Raw genomic sequence first — 20,642 nt, 5'->3', positions numbered from 1 at the left:
GCATCTGGTGTCCGTGCAATTTTAGCCTCTATCTTTGTCTTAATGTCGCGTACGGTGCAGTCCCTTTCAGAATTAAGCTGCTGGAAACTTTGCAATTCTTTTAAAGTCTCTGGCAAATTCAGTTTCTTCAGGAGAATAATGTATTGGTCAGTCTTCTCCATATACCTTTGGTATGCTGTGCATAATTGTTCTAGGGCTCCCTCAAGTGGTAACTCATGAGAAGCAGGCCTTGATACAGTGTCTATGTGACTCAGCACTTTCTCCCACAGTGAAGACACATCACTATATACAACACATTTTTCAGTTTCTAAATTCTCCATGACTTTCCATGTAGGTTTAACTGTACGTTTTCCTCTTTCACTAGCTGGTGGATGGGGATCTAGGTCTCTGTCCTGTGTTTGTAAGTCTGGTAGGGACATTGTATTCCTTGCTTCAGACATGATTTGCTTGCAGGCAGGAAGAGTGGATGATGAGGGTTATACTTCTCACTGTTTATCTGCAGTGTGTGCTTCTATGCACGCTGGGGTCTGGCTGGGAACTGGGTTACTGTGTATCTGGGAAATGTCCTTTTCCACTGAGGTTCAGCACAGACCTTGAGTTACTGTCTCTGAAGGCAGGCTATTCCTTTTTACTATTCTGACTCATGGGTATGTAGAACGCAGTGGTGCCTGGATAGACCTATTCTTTTGGGCGCTTCCGTATTGACCTGTACTCACGTTCATACCGATTTATCAGATAGCTTAACTCAGCCACGTTCTCATGTAAGAAGACTCCAGGAAAAGAGGATTGCTTTAACCGAAATTCTTGTATTATGATGAAAGTAGCAGGTAAAAAGGAATATTCAACAGAGGACATGTAATAGGATGCATACAGATATGGTGATGATGACAAAATGGAGAATAAGGGCGTGAACAAACATACATCACAGGACTACAGTGAGAGAGTTGGGACAAAATAAAGGGAAAGGCAAACTTCTGCCTAGAAAGAAAGGATGGAACACAAACAATGCAAACATTAAATGATTTCTCAAGTCGTGGGACATGACAGCCCCATTGGTTGAAAGTCTACGTACTGCGCTGCACCATGTGACGAAGCACGGACAGCTGGCGGTACACACAGCACGACATATACTCTATACAGAGCGGCGTATGCTCTGCACAGCACAGCGTATGCTCTACACAGGACGGCGTATGCTCTACATAGAGCGGCGTATGCTCTACACAGAAGCGTATGCTCTACATAGAGCGGCGTATGCTCTACACAGCACAGCGTATGTTCTTAACAGGGCGTCGTATGCTCTATACAGAGCGGCGCATGTTCTACACAGAGTGGCGCATGTCCTACACAGGGCGGCGTATGCTCTACACAGCACAGGATATGTTCTAAACAGGGCGGCGTATTATCTACACTGTGCGACATACACTGTGTACATACATTACATTACTGATCCTGAGTTACATCCTGTATTATACTCCAGAGCTGCACTCACTATTCTGCTGGTGCAGTCACTGTGTACATACATTACATTACTGATCCTGAGTTACATCCTGTATTATACTCCAGAGCTGCACTCACTATTCTGCTGGTGCAGTCACTGTGTACATACATTACATTACTGATCCTGAGTTACCTCCTGTATTATACTCCAGAGCTGCACTCACTATTCTGCTGGTGCAGTCACTGTGTACATACATTACTGATCCTGAGTTACATCCTGTATTATACCCCAGAGCTGCGCTCTCTATTCTGCTATTCTCACCATTTAAGCAATGGAACTTACCGTATATGTTGCAGCCTAGCATAATGAATGCACCTCCGGAGTATAATACAGTCAGTCAGGGACATGTCAGAATTTGTATTTCAGATCTCGCCTCGTGTACAATCTTCAGTTTGACGTTAATACTCACTAAACGCCAGCCACGTGTCCCTCAGCTGTAAATAGACCCTGAAGTCCGTCTGCAGGCCGATGTCATAGATCGTTAGGTCGGATCCCGGGACTCCTTTCAAGTTGTTATATTCCCAAAAGCAATGCCATATGCCTAAAGAAAAAGGGAGTCACAAAGTGATCACTTTACAGACCCTCCGCAGTCCACTCATGGGGGGTAATAATACGGCAGAGCCCACCAGGGTGGGGGTGGGGGGACCAGACAGTGCGCCTACAGCACCTGTCAATCAGGGCCCTACAACCACCACACGGGAAGTTTATGTATCAGACTTACCGTACCCCACAACTCCAATGACACCGAATATAAAAATCCAGAAAAATACCCCGGCGGTGAATCTCAGCAGTATGAGGAAGAGGAGGCTGACGACCATAGCAATAAAGAGCGCTCTGTAAGGAAAGCACAGGAAGAAAGGTTTCTTTTCTTTTTTTTTTTTTTTTTGCATTGCAAATTGGGAAAATTGCATGTTTGTTTAGAATTAGGACCCTCGGACGGAGCGAGTGCGCGGCACCTACGAGATTTCTTATCACTCGGGGTAAATTAGATTATTCGCTCTTTGCTGACCTGACATAATAAAAGCTGCAGATACGAGATCAAAAAAGCATCTCAAGAAACGCTCCCGAGCTGGAACTAATTAAGACGGAGCTTTTAACTCTTTAGGGTCTCGTGCACAGCACAGCGGCCGCTCCTACAGGGGGGCGTCATGCTGATAATCTCGGATAGGGCATCAATATCAGAGCGTTCGGGGTCAGACAAGGTGCAGCCGCACCGATCAGCGGAGTGAAGGGGTCGGGGTTCGTCTGACAGCTTGGGACCCCCACTAAGGAAACACCATTAATAATAAAGTCCCTTTAAATAGGACCGGTCACTCGCCATAAATATGTCCTTATTTTACCTGCTGTAAAAGCCGCTGTTCTCCTGAATCCGGCGATGATTTTCTTTTTTTCCTGCTCCTCTCCATTCCTGAGATATTGTCCCATCTTCCCTGAATATAAATCAAGACTTGTTAGCCAAGTGGGCGTGGAAACATCCTTGAAAGGAGTACTGGACCACACCCATTTGACAATAAAAAGGGATAAGATTTATATACATTGAAGAAGCGGAACGTAGAGGAGCAGTAACAAAAGAAAGACATCGCCGGATCCAGGAGAACAGCGGCATTTACACCAGGTACCAAAGTGATACATTTTTGGCCAATAGAATTCCTCCATAAAGAGGACCTGTCAGTCAGAATTTCAGATACATAGTAAATTATTATTGACCTTTTACCGCCACTGATAGTCAGATAGTAAAGCCGCGATGTGACAGCCGTCAGAACAACACTCGCTTGGACTCAACTTCAACTTAACGGGATATTCCAGTTTCATTAGATTATATTTCTATTTTCTTTAAAATAACATTTTTACGTTTACTTTCTCCATCAGTTTCCAAAGTTTTTAAACTCTCTGCTTGCTGTCCTTTATTGTTTACTCACTGGGGAAAAAAGTGGCTAAAATCTGAAAACCCCTTTAAAAGCTCAGGAACAGAACAGGAACAGAAATTACTGAATAGTAGTAAAGGGGGGGAGACTTCTGTAGGGTCCTCAGTGGTGGTCCGAGACTTCACTAGTGGGATATAGAGCTTGTGACCCATCAGATCATTCAGGGGCCCAGTTACAGATTTTGCCTGGGGCCCCGGAGCCTCAGATTCTGCACATATCACCTTGTCTCTTACATTAGGATCCAGTACCAGGAACTTGCATAGTCCTCAAAGATCTTCATCCCGATGGATCTGGCATCAAGGACGGCGTTTATCCCACTGGTGAGAAAAAGGAAGTAAAGAATCTATCAGAAATAAGACAAATTCTGCGCACAGACGGTTATATAGGAGATTAGTGCAGCCTAGATCAGCCATGTTACATCTACGAAATAAATGTTATATGGAAGAAGATACAAACAGTTATTAGAGGTGAAGGTTAGAAATATGATAAAAATAAGAATGATGGGGCCGTAATCAATGCAGAGCGCTATAATGTATCAACTGTGGGATGATGGGGGTTCTGCCACTAGAAAGCAAATCTCTGTGTGTAGCACCCGATGCAGCAGGCTGCACTTCCATCTATGTGTTTTATCCTGGGTCAGCCATCTCTACCGACCCCCGACCGATGCACCCGAGTGCTCCATTACTAGAGGTGTCATTATGCTCTACGGTGAGAGAGGAGTGCGCCAACACCTCGGTACACTCATCTACCCTCCTGCAAAATACCCTCCATACTCTCCACACCACCATCATCCCTCCAAACTCCTTTGTCTCCCTCCAGACTCCACTGTCCTTCTCCTCCAGACTCCGCTGCATTCATCACACCAGACTCGTCTGCCCTCCTCCCTTCAGACTCCTCTGTCCTCCTCCCTCCACACTTCTCTGTACTCCCCCCTCTTGTTCCCCTTCTCCACACTCCTCCCTCAAGGCTCCTATGTCCTCCTCCTTCCAGATCTCTGTCCTCCTCCCTCCAGACTCCTCTGTATTCCTCCCTCCAGACTCCTCTGTCCTCCTCCCTCCAGACTCCTAAGTCCTGCTCCTTTCAGATCCCTTTGTCCTCCTCTCTCCAGATCCCTCTGTCCTCCTCCGTCCAGACTCCTCTGTCCTCCTCCATCCAGACTCCTCTGTACTCCTCCTCCAGACACTTCTGTCCTTTATCTATCTTGTTCCCCTTCTCCAGACTCATCTGTACTCCTCCCTCCAGAATCCTCTGTCCTCCTCCCTGCAGACTCCTCTGTCCTCCTCCCTCCAGACTACTTTGTTCTCCTCCCTGCAGACTCCACTGTCCTCCTCCCTGCAGACTCCTCTGTATTCCTCCCTCCAGACTCCTCTGTATTACTCACACCAGACTCCTCTGTCCTCCTCCCTCCAGACTCCTCTGTCCTCCTCCCTCCAGACTCCTCTGCTCTCCTCTCTGCAGACTCCTCTGTTTTCCTCCTTCCAGACTCCTCTGTACTTCTCCCTCCAGACTCCTCTGTACTCCTCCCTCCTGACTCCTCTATGCTCCTCCCTCCAGACTCCTCTGTATTCCTCCCTCCAGACTCCTCTGTACTCCTCCCTCCAGACTCCTCTGTATTCCTCCCTCCAGACTCCTCTATACTTCTCCCTCCAGACTCCTCTGTATTCCTCCCTCCAGACTCCTCTGTTCTCCTCCCTCCAGACTCCTATATGCTCCTCTCTCCAGACTCCTCTGTCCTCCTCCCTCCAGACTCCTCTGTATTCCTCCCTCCAGACTCCTCTGTTCTCCTCCCTCCAGACTCCTCTGTATTCCTCCCTCCAGACTCCTCTGTACTCCTCCCTCCTGACTCCTCTATGCTCCTCTCTCCAGACTCCTCTGTCCTCCTCCCTCCAGACTCCTCTGTATTCCTCCCTCCAGACTCCTCTGTTCTCCTCCCTCCAGACTCCTCTGTATTCCTCCCTCCAGACTCCTCTGTACTCCTCCCTCCAGACTCCTCTATGCTCCTCCCTCCAGACTCCTCTGTGCTCCTCCCTTCAGACTCCTCTGTGCTCCTCCCTCCAGACTCCTCTGTACTCCTCCCTCCAGATTCCTCTATGCTCTTCCCTCCAGACTCCTCTGTCCTCCTCCCTCCAGACTCCTCTGTATTCCTCCCTCCAGGCTCCTCTGTCCTTCTCCCTCCAGACTCCTCTGTATTCCTCCCTCCAGACTCCTCTGTTCTCCTCCCTCCAGACTCCTCTGTATTCCTCCCTCCAGGCTCCTCTGTTCTCCTCCCTCCAGACTCCTCCCTCCAGACTCTTCTGTTCTTTACCTATCTTGCCCCAGACCTCCCTTTCGCTTTGCCTTGGGGCCTATTAACTTCATACTTCAGCTCCAGTCTATATTATATGCTATTAAGTTGAGCGCATTAATGAAAAGTCCATCATTGATTAGGGCCCCTCGTATAGCTGGTACCGGTCACACACTTGGGTAATATGCATTTTATAGATCGAGGCAGTATACAGCCTACAAAATGTCTCCCCATGTGTGAATAAGCACAAATCCCTACATGCCCAATGCTATAAAATAATAACTTGAAAAAAAAAAGTCTTATCTTCTTATGTCATGCGTAAAAGCAGCCGAGGCGTTACCCCCTGCAGCATTAGATGTGTCTCCTCGGGGAGGACAACACATCATGGCGATTATTAATGGGTTAAATCAGATGGCATGTCATCGACACGTGTTCAGTGCTGGCTTCCATGCATCATCTATGTATTCAGCCTTAGAACATAGCAATATCTGCCCGAGACACTACTGGCCTGTGCCTAAGGGGCAAAACCTGAGAGGCGGCTTATTTTTCTTATATAATATACAGTATCCGCCACTATGAAGTTATAGAGGAAGTTAACAAGAAAGTCTGTAGTGCTGTAATGCTATAGCCTGCATCCGATAATCCAAAGAGTCTGATCATCTGACATAATATTATGGGAAATTTTGAGAACCCAACAAGAGATCAGATTTGTGGATAACAATTGACATTGGGCTAATGGCTGAATTATGTAAGAGAAATACTTGATAATCCAATGATTTCGAATTAAAGGAACTTGGAATAAGGAAAAAGCTGTGATCACCAGATGAGGAGGGAGTGTGGCGAAACGCGCCTGGGTGTGGCGGGAGGTCTGGTATCGGCACTAGGTGTGTGATGTACCGTGGTTACATTGTTAGGTGACTTGGTGGGGATGTCCTGGGCACAGAAACAGATGAAGTTGGGACATACTCCGACCTCTCAGGCCGTCAGACAGCTCCCTAAACGCTGGACTGTCCCACAGGACCCAGGACGGGTGGCAGGTAGGCGGTTTGTCTACATTGGGCTTTTGTACTTATTTTTTACTCTTTTTTATTGTGTGTGAACAGTTAATAACTAAGGAATAATTTGCAGGTCTCCGTTGGTAATCGGGGCCGAGTTTTGACATTTCGGCTCGGCTCATCTAGTTGACGCATGAATCTTCTGCGTCAGTATTGCTATGTTCTCGCTGGGCACGTACAAGCCAAACACAAAACGTTAGAGAATGGGATTTGTAACCTTGTGGTTCCATGTTGAATGGTAGTTACATGGCTATAAAACAAAATGAAAGCGGTTATGAGGATGAAATACACCGGAATTAGACGTCTGACAGATCCTGCACTTCCACAACCCCGAGGAAGGACATCTACGGTCTCCGTAACACAGGGCATAAGATGAGCAGGGCATAAGATGAGGGCCCACCATTAGGAAAAACTCGCAAGCAGGGGCCGACTAGGACAAATATGGGCCCCTGAGTAATAACAGAATATGGGCCCTCTGCCGTCCAATAGTGTGTCTCCGACAGAAGCCACATCCTGCTTAAAGGTGGTAAGAGGACCCCAACGGTACGCCCGTCCCTGAAGGGCCACAAGCAAAATGTCCAGACTCCAAAACTGTGTAGAGATCAGTTCTGGAGAATGGCGTAAAGTGCTCAGCCAAACTGTGCAGAGTCACAGCAAAACTGTGCAGAGTCTCAGCAAAACTGTGCAGAGTCTCAGCAAAACTGTGCAGAGTCACAGCAAAACTGTGCAGAGTCTACTCAAAACTGTGCAGAGTCTACGCAAAACTGTGCAGAGTCTACGCAAAACTGTGCAGCGTCTCAGCCAAACTGTGCAGAGTCTCAGCCAAACTGTGCAGTCTCAGCAAAACTGTGCAGAGTCACAGCAAAACTGTGCAGAGCCTCAGCCAAACTGTGCAGAGCCTCAGCCAAACTGTGCAGAGCCTCAGCCAAACTGTGCAGAGCCTCAGCCAAACTGTGCAGAGTCACAGCAAAACTGTGCAGAGTCACAGCAAAACTGTGCAGAGCCTCAGCCAAACTGTGCAGAGTCTACTCAAAACTGTGCAGAGTCTCAGCCAAACTGTGCAGAGCATCAGCCAAACTGTGCAGAGTCTCAGCAAAACTGTGCAGAGCCTCAGCCAAACTGTGCAGAGCCTCAGCCAAACTGTGCAGAGCCTCATCCAAACTGTGCAGAGCCTCAGCCAAACTGTGCAGAGTCTCAGCAAAACTGTGCAGAGTCACAGCAAAACTGTGCAGAGTCACAGCAAAACTGTGCAGAGTCTACGCAAAACTGTGCAGTCTACGCAAAACTGTGCAGAGCCTCAGCCAAACTGTGCAGAGTCTCAGCCAAACTGTGCAGAGTCTCAGCCAAACTGTGCAGAGCCTCAGACAAACTGTGCAGAGCCACAGCCAAACTGTGCAGAGTCTACTCAAAACTGTGCAGAGTCTACTCAAAACTGTGCAGAGTCTACTCAAAACTGTGCAGAGTCTACGCAAAACTGTGCAGAGCCTCAGCCAAACTGTGCAGAGTCTACTCAAAACTGTGCAGAGTCACAGCAAAACTGTGCAGAGCCTCAGCAAAACTGTGCAGAGTCTACTCAAAACTGTGCAGAGCCTCAGCCAAACTGTGCAGAGCCCTCTTCTGGAGGTTGCTGTTCTAAGACTCAATTGATCATGTCTCCTTGCTCTAGAAATCAAATATAATTTTTCCAGGAGTCACGATCCACAGCAGAAAACACCCAAATCCTTACTTAGCCGCTTCTCTCAGGTCAGTTACGTTCCTCACGTCGCCACTTCCATCTTTAAACAGTGTCTTGTTAGCGACAGTCAGGACACCGTTCCTGGTGGAGAAGTCTGGGAAACATCTCTGCAGGACTGAGGACAACAGAACATACATCTGTATCCTTGTATCTAGAAGATTTATCTATAGCAGCGCAAAGCAATACTGAAATGGCAAGAAGATAGATACATGATAGATAGATAGATAGATAGATAGATAGATAGATAGATAGATAGATAATGGATAGATAATAGATAGATACTGTAGATAGATAGATAGATAGATAGATAGATAGATAGATAGATAGATAAATAATAGATAGATGATAGATAATAGATAGATACTGTAGATAGATAATGGATAGATAGATAGATAATAAATAGATAATGGATAGATAGAGACTGTAGCACTGTTTTGTGCTTAATGCGGCACTGTGTCCTCACCTGTTTGTTACGTTATTATAACTAATAAAGATTGTTTATACTTTGTTATTGTGGACTTTTGGGTCGTTTCTTCAGGTCTTTATCGACCCATTTCCCCCTTTTCATAGTGTACTAGTGACCGGTCCGTACATTTTATCCTGTACTGTTATCAGCGGATATACATCTTTCATGTCTACCCTTGGGTGGTCGGTAGCTATGCTGATTAAAGTCGTGATTTTGCTTAACTATAATAGATAATAGATAGCTAGATAATAGATAGATGATAGATAGATAATAGATGATAGATAGTAGATCGACAGATAGATAGATAAATAGATACTAGATAGATAGATAGATAATAGATAGATAGATGATAGATAGATAATAGATAGATAGATAATAGATAGCTAGATAATAGATAGATAATAGATAGATGATAGATAGATAGATAATAGATAGATAGTAGATCAACAGATAGATAGATAATAGATACTAGATAGATAAATAGATAGATGATAGATAGATAGATAGATAGATAGATAGATAGATAGATGATAGATAGATGATAGATAGATAATAGATAGATGATAGATAGATAATAGATAGATAGTAGATCGACAGATAGATAGATAATAGATACTAGATAGATAAATAGATAGATGATAGATAGATAGATAGATAGATAGATAGATAGATAGATAATAGATAGATGATAGTAGATAGATAATAGATAGTAGTCCAAAAAAGGGAAGCAGCCACCACTGTCTGTGAATAAGGAGCTATTTTATTTAGCCCATGATGGTGACGTTTCGGTTCAGTGTAGCGAACCTTTTTCCGAAATGTCGCCATCTTGGGCTAAATAAAATAGCTCCTTCTTCACAGACAGTGGTGGCTGCTTCCTTTTTTTGACTACTACATGCAAGGTTTGGTATATGCCTGTGGAAGCTTTTTTGCACCCAGATTCTTTCCATGTTGAATGTGCTGCTCTATTTTTCTATTTCTTAGATAATAGATAGATAATAGATAGATGATAGATTAGATAGTAACTTACACGGCCTGCTTGGAGTGATCATAGCTGGACAGTCTTCATCCCGTAGAACTTCTGTAATAGACTGAGATAATCACAGATCAGGTAAAACATCTTCATGAGTGGAACTTACAAATGGCCGGAAACGTCTCTCGGATGTAAGATCTTGTGAATGTGTAATCCGCAGACACCACCTGCACCAAAACTAAGGGGACGAGCAGTTTCTGCTCCAAAAACTCCTTGAAAAGCTCTGTGTGCACACGGCCACAGGTTGTTCTCGCTGCTTTTCTTGTCAGGAGGCTTCAGAATAGAAAGTCTCTGTGCACATGGACTTTTTCAAGGAGTTTTTGGAGCACAAACTGAGCAAAAACTCCTTAAATCTCAAAACTCCTCAGAAAAACTTTGAATTTTCATTCTATTTCTGCTCTGAAAACGTAGCAAAAAATTTTGTGTGCACGTAAGATTTTATTCTAAAAACTCCTGAAAAAAGTAGTATAAACAGCCTCAGGATATGTGCACAAGAGCTTATTTTAGGAGTTTTTAAAGCGAAAACTGGGGAAATTATCTAAATCCTTCTCAAAAAGTAAAAACTGCTAAAAGAACTAAAAGAATGGGGAGGTTCTGTTCAGTTTCTGCTCCGAAAACTCTGCAAAAAGCCTCCATGTGCTCACAGCCTAACACCTAACATTCGAGCAGCTTCGCCCCAGTGGGCAGAGCTGGTTCCTGGGTGGATCGAAGCAGAGTTTTCGGCAGAGCACAGGTCACACCCTGCAGATCGCTGTCCTAATGCTAATGTCCGCCAAACGTCACTAATCCTCACTCACCTTTTGGGGGTTGTTAAACCCCGGTTTACAGAACTGTCGGTAATACTCCCAGTAGCTGCTGTTGTGCCAGTTGGCCTTCATATCCAGGTACGTGGCAAATCTATCCGGGCATTTGGAAACGCAAAGCTGAAAACAAAAGGCGGCAATCAGCCTAAGAGCGTGATAACCACAAATGATCAAGTAACGTGTACGTTTTCAGGAGGAATAAAAGAGGACCGGTGCACTCTGTAACCTGACAGTCATTGTCAGCTGTAGACGACAGCTCACCTGGGTCGTGGGGCACTGCAGGTTTATCAGCACCACCGGACTTGCACATTTTAGGATATTAAAATACATTAAGACGGTCTTGTTCCTAGAATGAATAAGAAAACCCAAGAGTTAAAGGGCCAGTGACCTCCGGCGGTCACATTCATTGTCCCTACCACCCTAAATATTACATATCCCTCCATATGACCCCTCCAAGTATGAGGTAGGTATACCGAGACCACCACGCAGGGTGCACACTGTGTACGATGCAGCTCTTCCTCTCCCTCTCTCAGCAGCACAGTCACAGCATGATTTCTAGCTATCAACCAGCAAGTGAAATGACATCTGATTCATTAACTTAAAGAGATCTCCCATGATAAGGGTACAGCCAGAAGATGCAGCCATGAGACATCACCGCTGTAGTCCATCGGCGGCAGAGGCAGCGCTGGAGCAGCGAGTGGGGAGAGTATAGCAACATACAGATAATTGTGACCTCCCTGAGTCCATAGAATAAAAAATGGAATCACATAAAAACCCTTTCATGTAATGATGACCATAGACGACAATCTAATGGGAGGAATGAGATGGATCTTCTCCAGGGAGATAAGCCGCCTCAGACGCGAGCATGTGTACGGGGGACTCAGGAGGGACAGCGGACAGATCCTGAATGTGGGCAGCCATCTTGGTCTTTTTACATCTGTAAGTGTAGACTCTCCTTCCGTGCCGGGAGTTGCGGTAAACTATCACTCACTCATTGGCGGTCCCCTTCTGTCCACAGAACTGCCCGTAGCTGTCAGTCGCATACACAATCTTCCTGGGGTCCCCATGAATCCAGGCTAAGGCACGAAACAAAAGAAACATCGGTCAGTCACAAGAAGTGCGCCCATACATGCAGACATGGTCGAAAGTTTTGGCACCCTTGAAATTGTTCCAGAAAATTAAGTATTTTTCCTAGAAAATTATTGCAACTACACACGTTTTGTTGTACACATGTTTATTATTGGAAGAACACAAAAACAGAGAAAATGCCAAAGTGGACATAATTTCACACAAAACCCCCAAAATGAGAAGGACAAAATTGTTGGTGTCCTTCCAAAATTGTGAGGAAACAACTTTGTTTCAAACATGTGATGCTCGTTCACACTCACCTGTGCCAAGTAACAGGAGTGGGCAATATGAAAATCACACCTGAAACCAGGTAAAAGGGGGTGAAGTTGACTCAATCACTGTGTGTCTGTGTGTCTGTGTGTGCCATACTAAGCATGGAGAACACAAAGAGGAGAAGAGAACTGCCTGAGGACTTGAGAACTAAAACTGTTATAAAATACCAACAACCTCAAGGTGACAAGTCCATCTCCAGAGATCTTGATGTTCCTTTGCCCAAGGTGCGCAAAATATCAAAACGTTTACAACCCATGGCACTGTAGCTAATCTTCCTGGATGTGGACGGCAGAGAAAAATTGATGAACGGTTGCAACACAGGATAGTCCGGATGGTGGATAAGCAGCTCCAATCAAGTTCCAAAGAAATTAAAGCTGTCCTGCAGGCTGAGGGTGCATCAGTGTCAGCGTGAACTATCCGTCCACATGTGAATGAAATTAAAAACTATGGTAGGAGACCAATGAGGACCCCACTGCTGAAACAGACATTAAAAAGCTACACTGCAGTTTGCCAAAGTGTACGTGAGTAAGCCAAAATCCTTCTTGGAACGAGTCTTGTGGACAAATGAGGCCAAGATAGTGCTTTTCAGTAAAGCACATCATTCTACTGTTTACTGAAATCAGAATGAGGCCTACAAAGAAAACAACACAGTACCTACAGTCAAATATGGCGGAGGTTCAAAGATGTTTTAGGGTTTTATGCTACGTCTGGTACTGGGTCCCTTAACTGAAGATTACCAAAGGATTTTTGGTGGCAATGTAGTGCCCAATGTCAGAAAGCTGGGTGTGCATCCTAGGTCATGGGTCTTACAGCAGGACAATGACCCCAAACATACTTCAAGAAGCCCCCAAAAATGCATGGAAACAAAGCGCTGCAAAGTTCTGAAGTGGCAGCAATGAGTCTGGATCTAAATCCCATTGATCACCTGTGGAGAGATCTTAAAATTACTGTTGGGCGCCTTCACATATGAGAGACCTGGAGCAGTTTGCAAAAGAAGAAGAGTGGTCCGAAATTCCAGATGAGAGGTGTAAGAAGCTATAGGAAGCGAGTGATTGCAGTTTGCCTTTTTTCTCTCTTTTTTTTGTGTTGGTCCAATACACAGAAAGGAAATAAACATGTGTATAACGGAATATGTAATAGCAGTAATTTTTTTGACAAAATACTTAATTTTCTTTAACAATTTCAAGGGTGCCAACACTTTCGGCCTTGACTGTATATGTTACAGGAAGTGTAGCCTTATTTATAAATCACAGAAATTGCAGCCATATTTATAAGTCACAGGAAGTGCGTCCATATTTATAAATCACAGGAAGTGCGTCCATATTTATAAATCACAGGAAGTGTGGACATATTTATAAATCACAGGAAGTGCGACCATATTTATAAATCACAGGAAGCGCGTCTATATTTATAAATCACAGGAAGTGCGGCTATATTTATAAATCACAGGAAGTGCGAGCATATTTATAAATCACAGGAAGTGCGGCCATATTTATAAATCACAGGAAGTGCGACCATATTTATAAATCACAGGAAGTGCGAGCATATTTATAAATCACAGGAAGCGCGGCCATATTTATGAATCACAGGAAGCGTGGCCATATTTATATATCACAGAAAGTGTGGACATATTTATAAACCACAGGAAGTGAGGACATATTTATTAATCACAGGAAGTGTGGACATATTTATTAATCACAGGAAGTGTGACCATATTTATAAATCACAGGAAGTGCGGCTATATTTATAAATCACAGGAAGTGCGGCTATATTTATAAATCACAGGAAGTGCGACCATATTTATAAATCACAGGAAGTGCGTCCATATTTATAAATCACAGGAAGTGCGTCCATATTTATAAATCACAGGAAGTGTGGACATATTTATAAACCACAGGAAGTGTGGACATATTTATAAATCACAGGAAGTGTGACCATATTTATAAATCACAGGAAGTGCGGCTATATTTATAAATCACAGGAAGTGCGTCCATATTTATAAATCACAGGAAGTGTGGACATATTTATAAATCACAGGAAGTGTGGACATATTTATAAATCACAGGAAGTGTGACCATATTTATAAATCACAGGAAGTGCGGCTATATTTATAAATCACAGGAAGTGCGTCCATATTTATAAATCACAGGAAGTGTGGACATATTTATAAATCACAGGAAGTGTGACCATATTTATAAATCACAGGAAGTGCGGCTATATTTATAAATCACAGGAAGTGCGTCCATATTTATAAATCACAGGAAGTGTGGACATATTTATATATCACAGAAAGTGTGGACATATTTATAAATCACAGGAAGTGCGGCTATATTTATACATCACAGGAAGCGCGACCATATTTATATATCACAGAAAGTGTGGACATATTTATAAATCACAGGAAGTGTGGACATATTTATAAATCACAGGAAGTGTGGACATATTTATAAATCACAGGAAGTGTGGACATATTTATAAATCACAGGAAGTGTGGACATATTTATAAATCACAGGAAGTGTGGACATATTTATAAATCACAGGAAGTGTGGACATATTTATAAATCACAGGAAGTGCGACCATATTTATAAATCACAGGAAGTGTGGACATATTTATAAATCACAGGAAGTGTGGACATATTTATAAATCACAGGAAGTGCGTCCATATTTATAAATCACAGGAAGTGTGGACATATTTATAAATCACAGGAAGTGCGACCATATTTATAAATCACAGAAAGTGTGGACATATTTATAAATCACAGGAAGTGCGACCATATTTATAAATCACAGGAAGTGTGACCATATTTATAAATCACAGGAAGCACGACCATATTTATATATCACAGAAAGTGTGGGCATATTTATAAATCACAGGAAGTGTGGACATATTTATAAATCACAGGAAGTGTGGACATATTTATAAATCACAGGAAGTGCGACCATATTTATAAATCACAGGAAGTGTGACCATATTTATAAATCACAGGAAGTGCGACCATATTTATAAATCACAGGAAGTGCGAGCATATTTATAAATCACAGGAAGTGCGGCCATATTTATAAATCACAGGAAGTGCGACCATATTTATAAATCACAGGAAGTGCGAGCATATTTATAAATCACAGGAAGCGCGGCCATATTTATGAATCACAGGAAGCGTGGCCATATTTATATATCACAGAAAGTGTGGACATATTTATAAACCACAGGAAGTGAGGACATATTTATTAATCACAGGAAGTGTGGACATATTTATTAATCACAGGAAGTGTGACCATATTTATAAATCACAGGAAGTGCGGCTATATTTATAAATCACAGGAAGTGCGGCTATATTTATAAATCACAGGAAGTGCGACCATATTTATAAATCACAGGAAGTGCGTCCATATTTATAAATCACAGGAAGTGCGTCCATATTTATAAATCACAGGAAGTGTGGACATATTTATAAACCACAGGAAGTGTGGACATATTTATAAATCACAGGAAGTGTGACCATATTTATAAATCACAGGAAGTGCGGCTATATTTATAAATCACAGGAAGTGCGTCCATATTTATAAATCACAGGAAGTGTGGACATATTTATAAATCACAGGAAGTGTGGACATATTTATAAATCACAGGAAGTGTGACCATATTTATAAATCACAGGAAGTGCGGCTATATTTATAAATCACAGGAAGTGCGTCCATATTTATAAATCACAGGAAGTGTGGACATATTTATAAATCACAGGAAGTGTGACCATATTTATAAATCACAGGAAGTGCGGCTATATTTATAAATCACAGGAAGTGCGTCCATATTTATAAATCACAGGAAGTGTGGACATATTTATATATCACAGAAAGTGTGGACATATTTATAAATCACAGGAAGTGCGGCTATATTTATACATCACAGGAAGCGCGACCATATTTATATATCACAGAAAGTGTGGACATATTTATAAATCACAGGAAGTGTGGACATATTTATAAATCACAGGAAGTGTGGACATATTTATAAATCACAGGAAGTGTGGACATATTTATAAATCACAGGAAGTGTGGACATATTTATAAATCACAGGAAGTGTGGACATATTTATAAATCACAGGAAGTGTGGACATATTTATAAATCACAGGAAGTGCGACCATATTTATAAATCACAGGAAGTGTGGACATATTTATAAATCACAGGAAGTGTGGACATATTTATAAATCACAGGAAGTGCGTCCATATTTATAAATCACAGGAAGTGTGGACATATTTATAAATCACAGGAAGTGCGACCATATTTATAAATCACAGAAAGTGTGGACATATTTATAAATCACAGGAAGTGCGACCATATTTATAAATCACAGGAAGTGTGACCATATTTATAAATCACAGGAAGCACGACCATATTTATATATCACAGAAAGTGTGGGCATATTTATAAATCACAGGAAGTGTGGACATATTTATAAATCACAGGAAGTGTGGACATATTTATAAATCACAGGAAGTGCGACCATATTTATAAATCACAGGAAGTGTGACCATATTTATAAATCACAGGAAGTGCGACCATATTTATAAATCACAGGAAGTGTGGACATATTTATAAATCACAGGAAGTGTGGACATATTTATAAATCACAGGAAGTGCGTCCATATTTATAAATCACAGGAAGTGTGGACATATTTATAAATCACAGGAAGTGCGACCATATTTATAAATCACAGAAAGTGTGGACATATTTATAAATCACAGGAAGTGCGACCATATTTATAAATCACAGGAAGTGTGACCATATTTATAAATCACAGGAAGCGCGACCATATTTATATATCACAGAAAGTGTGGGCATATTTATAAATCACAGGAAGTGTGGACATATTTATAAATCACAGGAAGTGTGACCATATTTATTAATCACAGGAAGTGAGGACATATTTATTAATCACAGGAAGCGCGGCCATATTTATTAATCACAGGAAGCGCGGCCATATTTATTAATCACAGGAAGTGAGGACATATTTATTAATCACAGGAAGCGCGGCCATATTTATTAATCACAGGAAGCGCGGCCATATTTATTAATCACAGGAAGTGCGGCCATATTGGTTGTCATTTTTACAACAGATTATCTCTTGTTAATGATTCAAAGATAACAGGCGTTATGGCTGCACTTCCTGTTTCCAATTTCAGAAAAATGCGACAACAAGACAGAAATATGTCGATATGTCTGGGCAGGAATGAAACATAATCGGGTCTCACTAATGAAAACTAAAAATAAAAATCAGTCTTTGTTGCCTATAAGAACCAATCAGAGCTCAGCTTTAAATTTTTTAACTCCTCTAGGAAGATGAAAGCTGCGCTGTGATTGGTTGCTATGAGCAACAAAAAAAATCAGTTTATCCTATAAAAACAGCTTCATTTATTTAAAAGCAATAAAATAAAACAAAAAAAGTTTGGTGACGCTGTCATGGCACTGACCGGGAGGAGAATCAGTCGATGGCTGCCAGGAGTAACTACAGAAGGCTCATAATCATTATCTTTCTTATCCTAACAGGGGAATCTTGGCTGTGTCCAGACTGCAGACTTATCGCTGCCAAATAACAGCCCGTCTGCAAACTAATAAAGCATATAATGGAGAACACAGCCGATGGCGACCGGCCGGCTAATGGCCAGTCCGGGAAACACCACCTGCTCCATAAGAGATGATCAGCCATTACATAGGACTGCAATATTCTGCAACGAGCCGCTTATGGCAAAGCTGCAAGGACACTGCAGCTACGTGTCTGGACATGGTCCAACTGCAGGGGGCGCCGGTGCTGGCAGGACCGTGTAATCAGTATATAGCGGTATATATCTATAGTCAGCACTTACCAACAATGCCCAGAGCAATGTAGCCCAGAATGACCACCACAAAAATAATGCAGCAAAGGACGTCCGTGCAGTGCCTAAAAAAGGACACAAATAACACGAGCATTATAGTGAAGCATCTATCAGAAACAGAACGTTTACATGGGATTTCTCACAAAGTTATAAAAAATAAAGTCTTTGCAGAAGTTTCTTCCCACCTATTTCTACAGACTTCAGTGGGTTTAAATGAGATTTCTTAAAGCTAATACTAGAAGGGGGATGCTGCTGCATCCAAGTCTATGGGAGACTTCAATGGTAAAAATGGATCTGCAAGAGAGAACTAGGAGGCTCATCATCCTGTCAGGCCGAAGAGCATGATGGTGGTTAGTAATTAACATCAATAAAAAATCATCATGCCAAGCGGAAAGTGATCACTTGGCAAATCCGTCAGAAAAACTGCACCAAAATCCCCCTGATTTGCTGCAGCAGTTTTCCCCACGTCCTTCTGTAAATGTACTGCAACAAATGCGACACTTGTGAACAGGCATCGACCTGACGAGTGGATGGAATTAGGAGAGTGCGCGCTGTCCAGCTGAAAAGAGCGGGCAGAATTTACTGGACTGTGGGAGTCAGAGACCCCGCTTTCTTATAGGGCCAGTCGCTTCCATACAGAACCTTCTGACTTACAGGACCCCTGCTTCCTGACCGGACCCCCATTTCCTTAGAGACCCTCTGCTTTCTTTCAGGGTCCCCATTTCCATACATGACCCCTCAACTTCCTTACAGAGAACCATAATTCTTTACAGGGTCCCCCATTTCCATACAGGAACCCCCACTTCCTTACAGGGCCCTACACTTCCTTAAAGGATCCCCCGCTTCCTTACAGGACCCCCTGCTTCCTTACAAGATCCCACGCTTTCTTACAGGACCCAGGCTTAATTACAGGGTCCCCCACTTCCTTACAGTACCGCCCACTGCTTTACAGGGCCTCACGATTCCTTACAGGGCCCCACACTCCCTTAAAGGTTCCTCTGCTTCCTTACAGGACCCCCTGCTTCCTTACAAGATCCTTTGCTTTCTTACAGGACCCAGGCTTAATTACAGGGTCCCCCACTTCCTTACAGTACCGCCCACTGCTTTACAGGGCCTAATGACAAACTGGACATGTCGATTTTCATCTAATCCGCAAAAAAATAGAGAAAGTGTTGTTGTTTTTAATCATTTAACTTATATGTATTACATGTGGTACGCCGCACGCCTATTAAAGGAAATGACGTTACCTGCACAACTCACATGGACCCGTAGAAGCGCTTGTGCGCGAAACGGCCGTCGTTCGTCTCGTCTTCACTCGCTCCCTCTCCTTACCAATGCCCTACCTGCACCGCTTTGTTGTGTGAACGATCTTTTTTATGGATTAAAGAATTTCCACACTAGAAGACAACGGGTGAGTGCTGCTTCTTCTTTTCCTCCTATACTTAATTACAGATCCCCCTGCTTCCTTACAGGGCCTAGGCTTAATTAGAGGATCCCCCGCTTCCTTACAGTACCTCCCACTTCTTTACAGGATCCCACGCTTCTTTACAGGGTCCCCACTTCTTTACAGGGTCCCCCGCTTCCTTACAGGGCCCCCTCCCTTTCCTTACAGGACCCCGGCTTTTTTACAGGGACTCACGCTTCCTTACAGGGACTCACATTTCCTTACAGTGTCCCCCGCTTCCTTACAGGGCCCCCCACTTCCATACAAGGCCCCCAGCTCCTTTACAGAAGCCCCCGCTTACACATACAGTATTGCCTGCATCGCATCAGCTTGACACAAACCCGTGACTGACCGCCAAAGCGACGGCTGCCATAAAATGAAAATGTCCACATTGTGATGTGAAACGCGCTGGATGTGAGACGTCACGAGACGCTGAACATTTCTGCCTCCTGATAGTCAGATCGTTACCACAGCGGAAGCTTTAATAAGACGTCCGTCTCCCTCGCCCTATTCTCCCGCTCTCTGACATCTCGCCTCTGCGCACTTAATTCCTAGCTTCCCCTTAATTACCCTCAGGTTCTAAATCCAGAGTCGCGGGAAACGCAGCGCGGCTGCAGAACGGACTATTGAGATGGCGCTCAGCAGTGTGAGGGACTGACAGGCGGAGATCTGACTGCGTCTAGAACCTTCCGGAACATGGAGAGAGGTGATTAGATGCTATCACCAGGTGAAGGCGCAGCGCCGCTGCGAAATTATTCCTGACATTTCACTTCCCCTTGAAACGCCTTTGCCAGATAAGCAGATCTAAGTCAACACCGCCGGAACGAGACGCAGTCACCGCTTTACAGACTTAAAGAGAACCCGGCCCGGAATATTCTTATTTCACTTAATCAAAATTCCTTTCATCTGGCATCTGAGAATTCAGAAAGTCTGATAATTCTGCGTTTTATCTAAGGGATTATCTAATGCAGGTGCACAGTGCAAACGGACACTGAAAGTAGCCGCTCGAGAAGTAAATGGCGGCTGCGTCCTGGCGAGTCCGAAAATCCACGAAATGTGATGATGCCGGTTTAAAGGAATGTTCCTGACAAAATAGGTGTAATCCCTAGAGCTGGAATGT

General features: G+C 43.4%; 1 protein-coding gene across 5 annotated transcripts in view; it reads right to left on the bottom strand.

Annotated features, from left to right (window-relative positions):
- Window positions 1–20,642, bottom strand: part of SLC44A5 (solute carrier family 44 member 5) — a 117,416-nt gene that overhangs the window by 34,245 nt on the left and 62,529 nt on the right. For all 5 annotated transcript variants that reach the window (XM_077277570.1, XM_077277567.1, XM_077277568.1 and 2 more), the window contains exons 3-11: window positions 18,070–18,143; window positions 11,788–11,872; window positions 11,058–11,142; window positions 10,791–10,916; window positions 9,991–10,051; window positions 8,489–8,612; window positions 3,657–3,740; window positions 2,220–2,332; window positions 1,908–2,039 (exon numbers count right to left, since the gene is read on the bottom strand). In XM_077277570.1, coding sequence (XP_077133685.1) covers window positions 1,908–2,039; window positions 2,220–2,332; window positions 3,657–3,740; window positions 8,489–8,612; window positions 9,991–10,051; window positions 10,791–10,916; window positions 11,058–11,142; window positions 11,788–11,872; window positions 18,070–18,143 — 884 coding nt within the window. The remainder of the gene's footprint in view (window positions 1–1,907; window positions 2,040–2,219; window positions 2,333–3,656; window positions 3,741–8,488; window positions 8,613–9,990; window positions 10,052–10,790; window positions 10,917–11,057; window positions 11,143–11,787; window positions 11,873–18,069; window positions 18,144–20,642) is intronic.

Source organism: Ranitomeya variabilis, chromosome 8 (genome assembly GCF_051348905.1).
Source record: "Ranitomeya variabilis isolate aRanVar5 chromosome 8, aRanVar5.hap1, whole genome shotgun sequence".
In the NCBI taxonomy this organism is placed as follows: Eukaryota; Metazoa; Chordata; class Amphibia; order Anura; family Dendrobatidae; genus Ranitomeya; species Ranitomeya variabilis.
The sequence above is the reverse complement of the archived record's forward strand: the minus strand, read 5'-3'. Positions and strand labels throughout refer to the sequence as shown.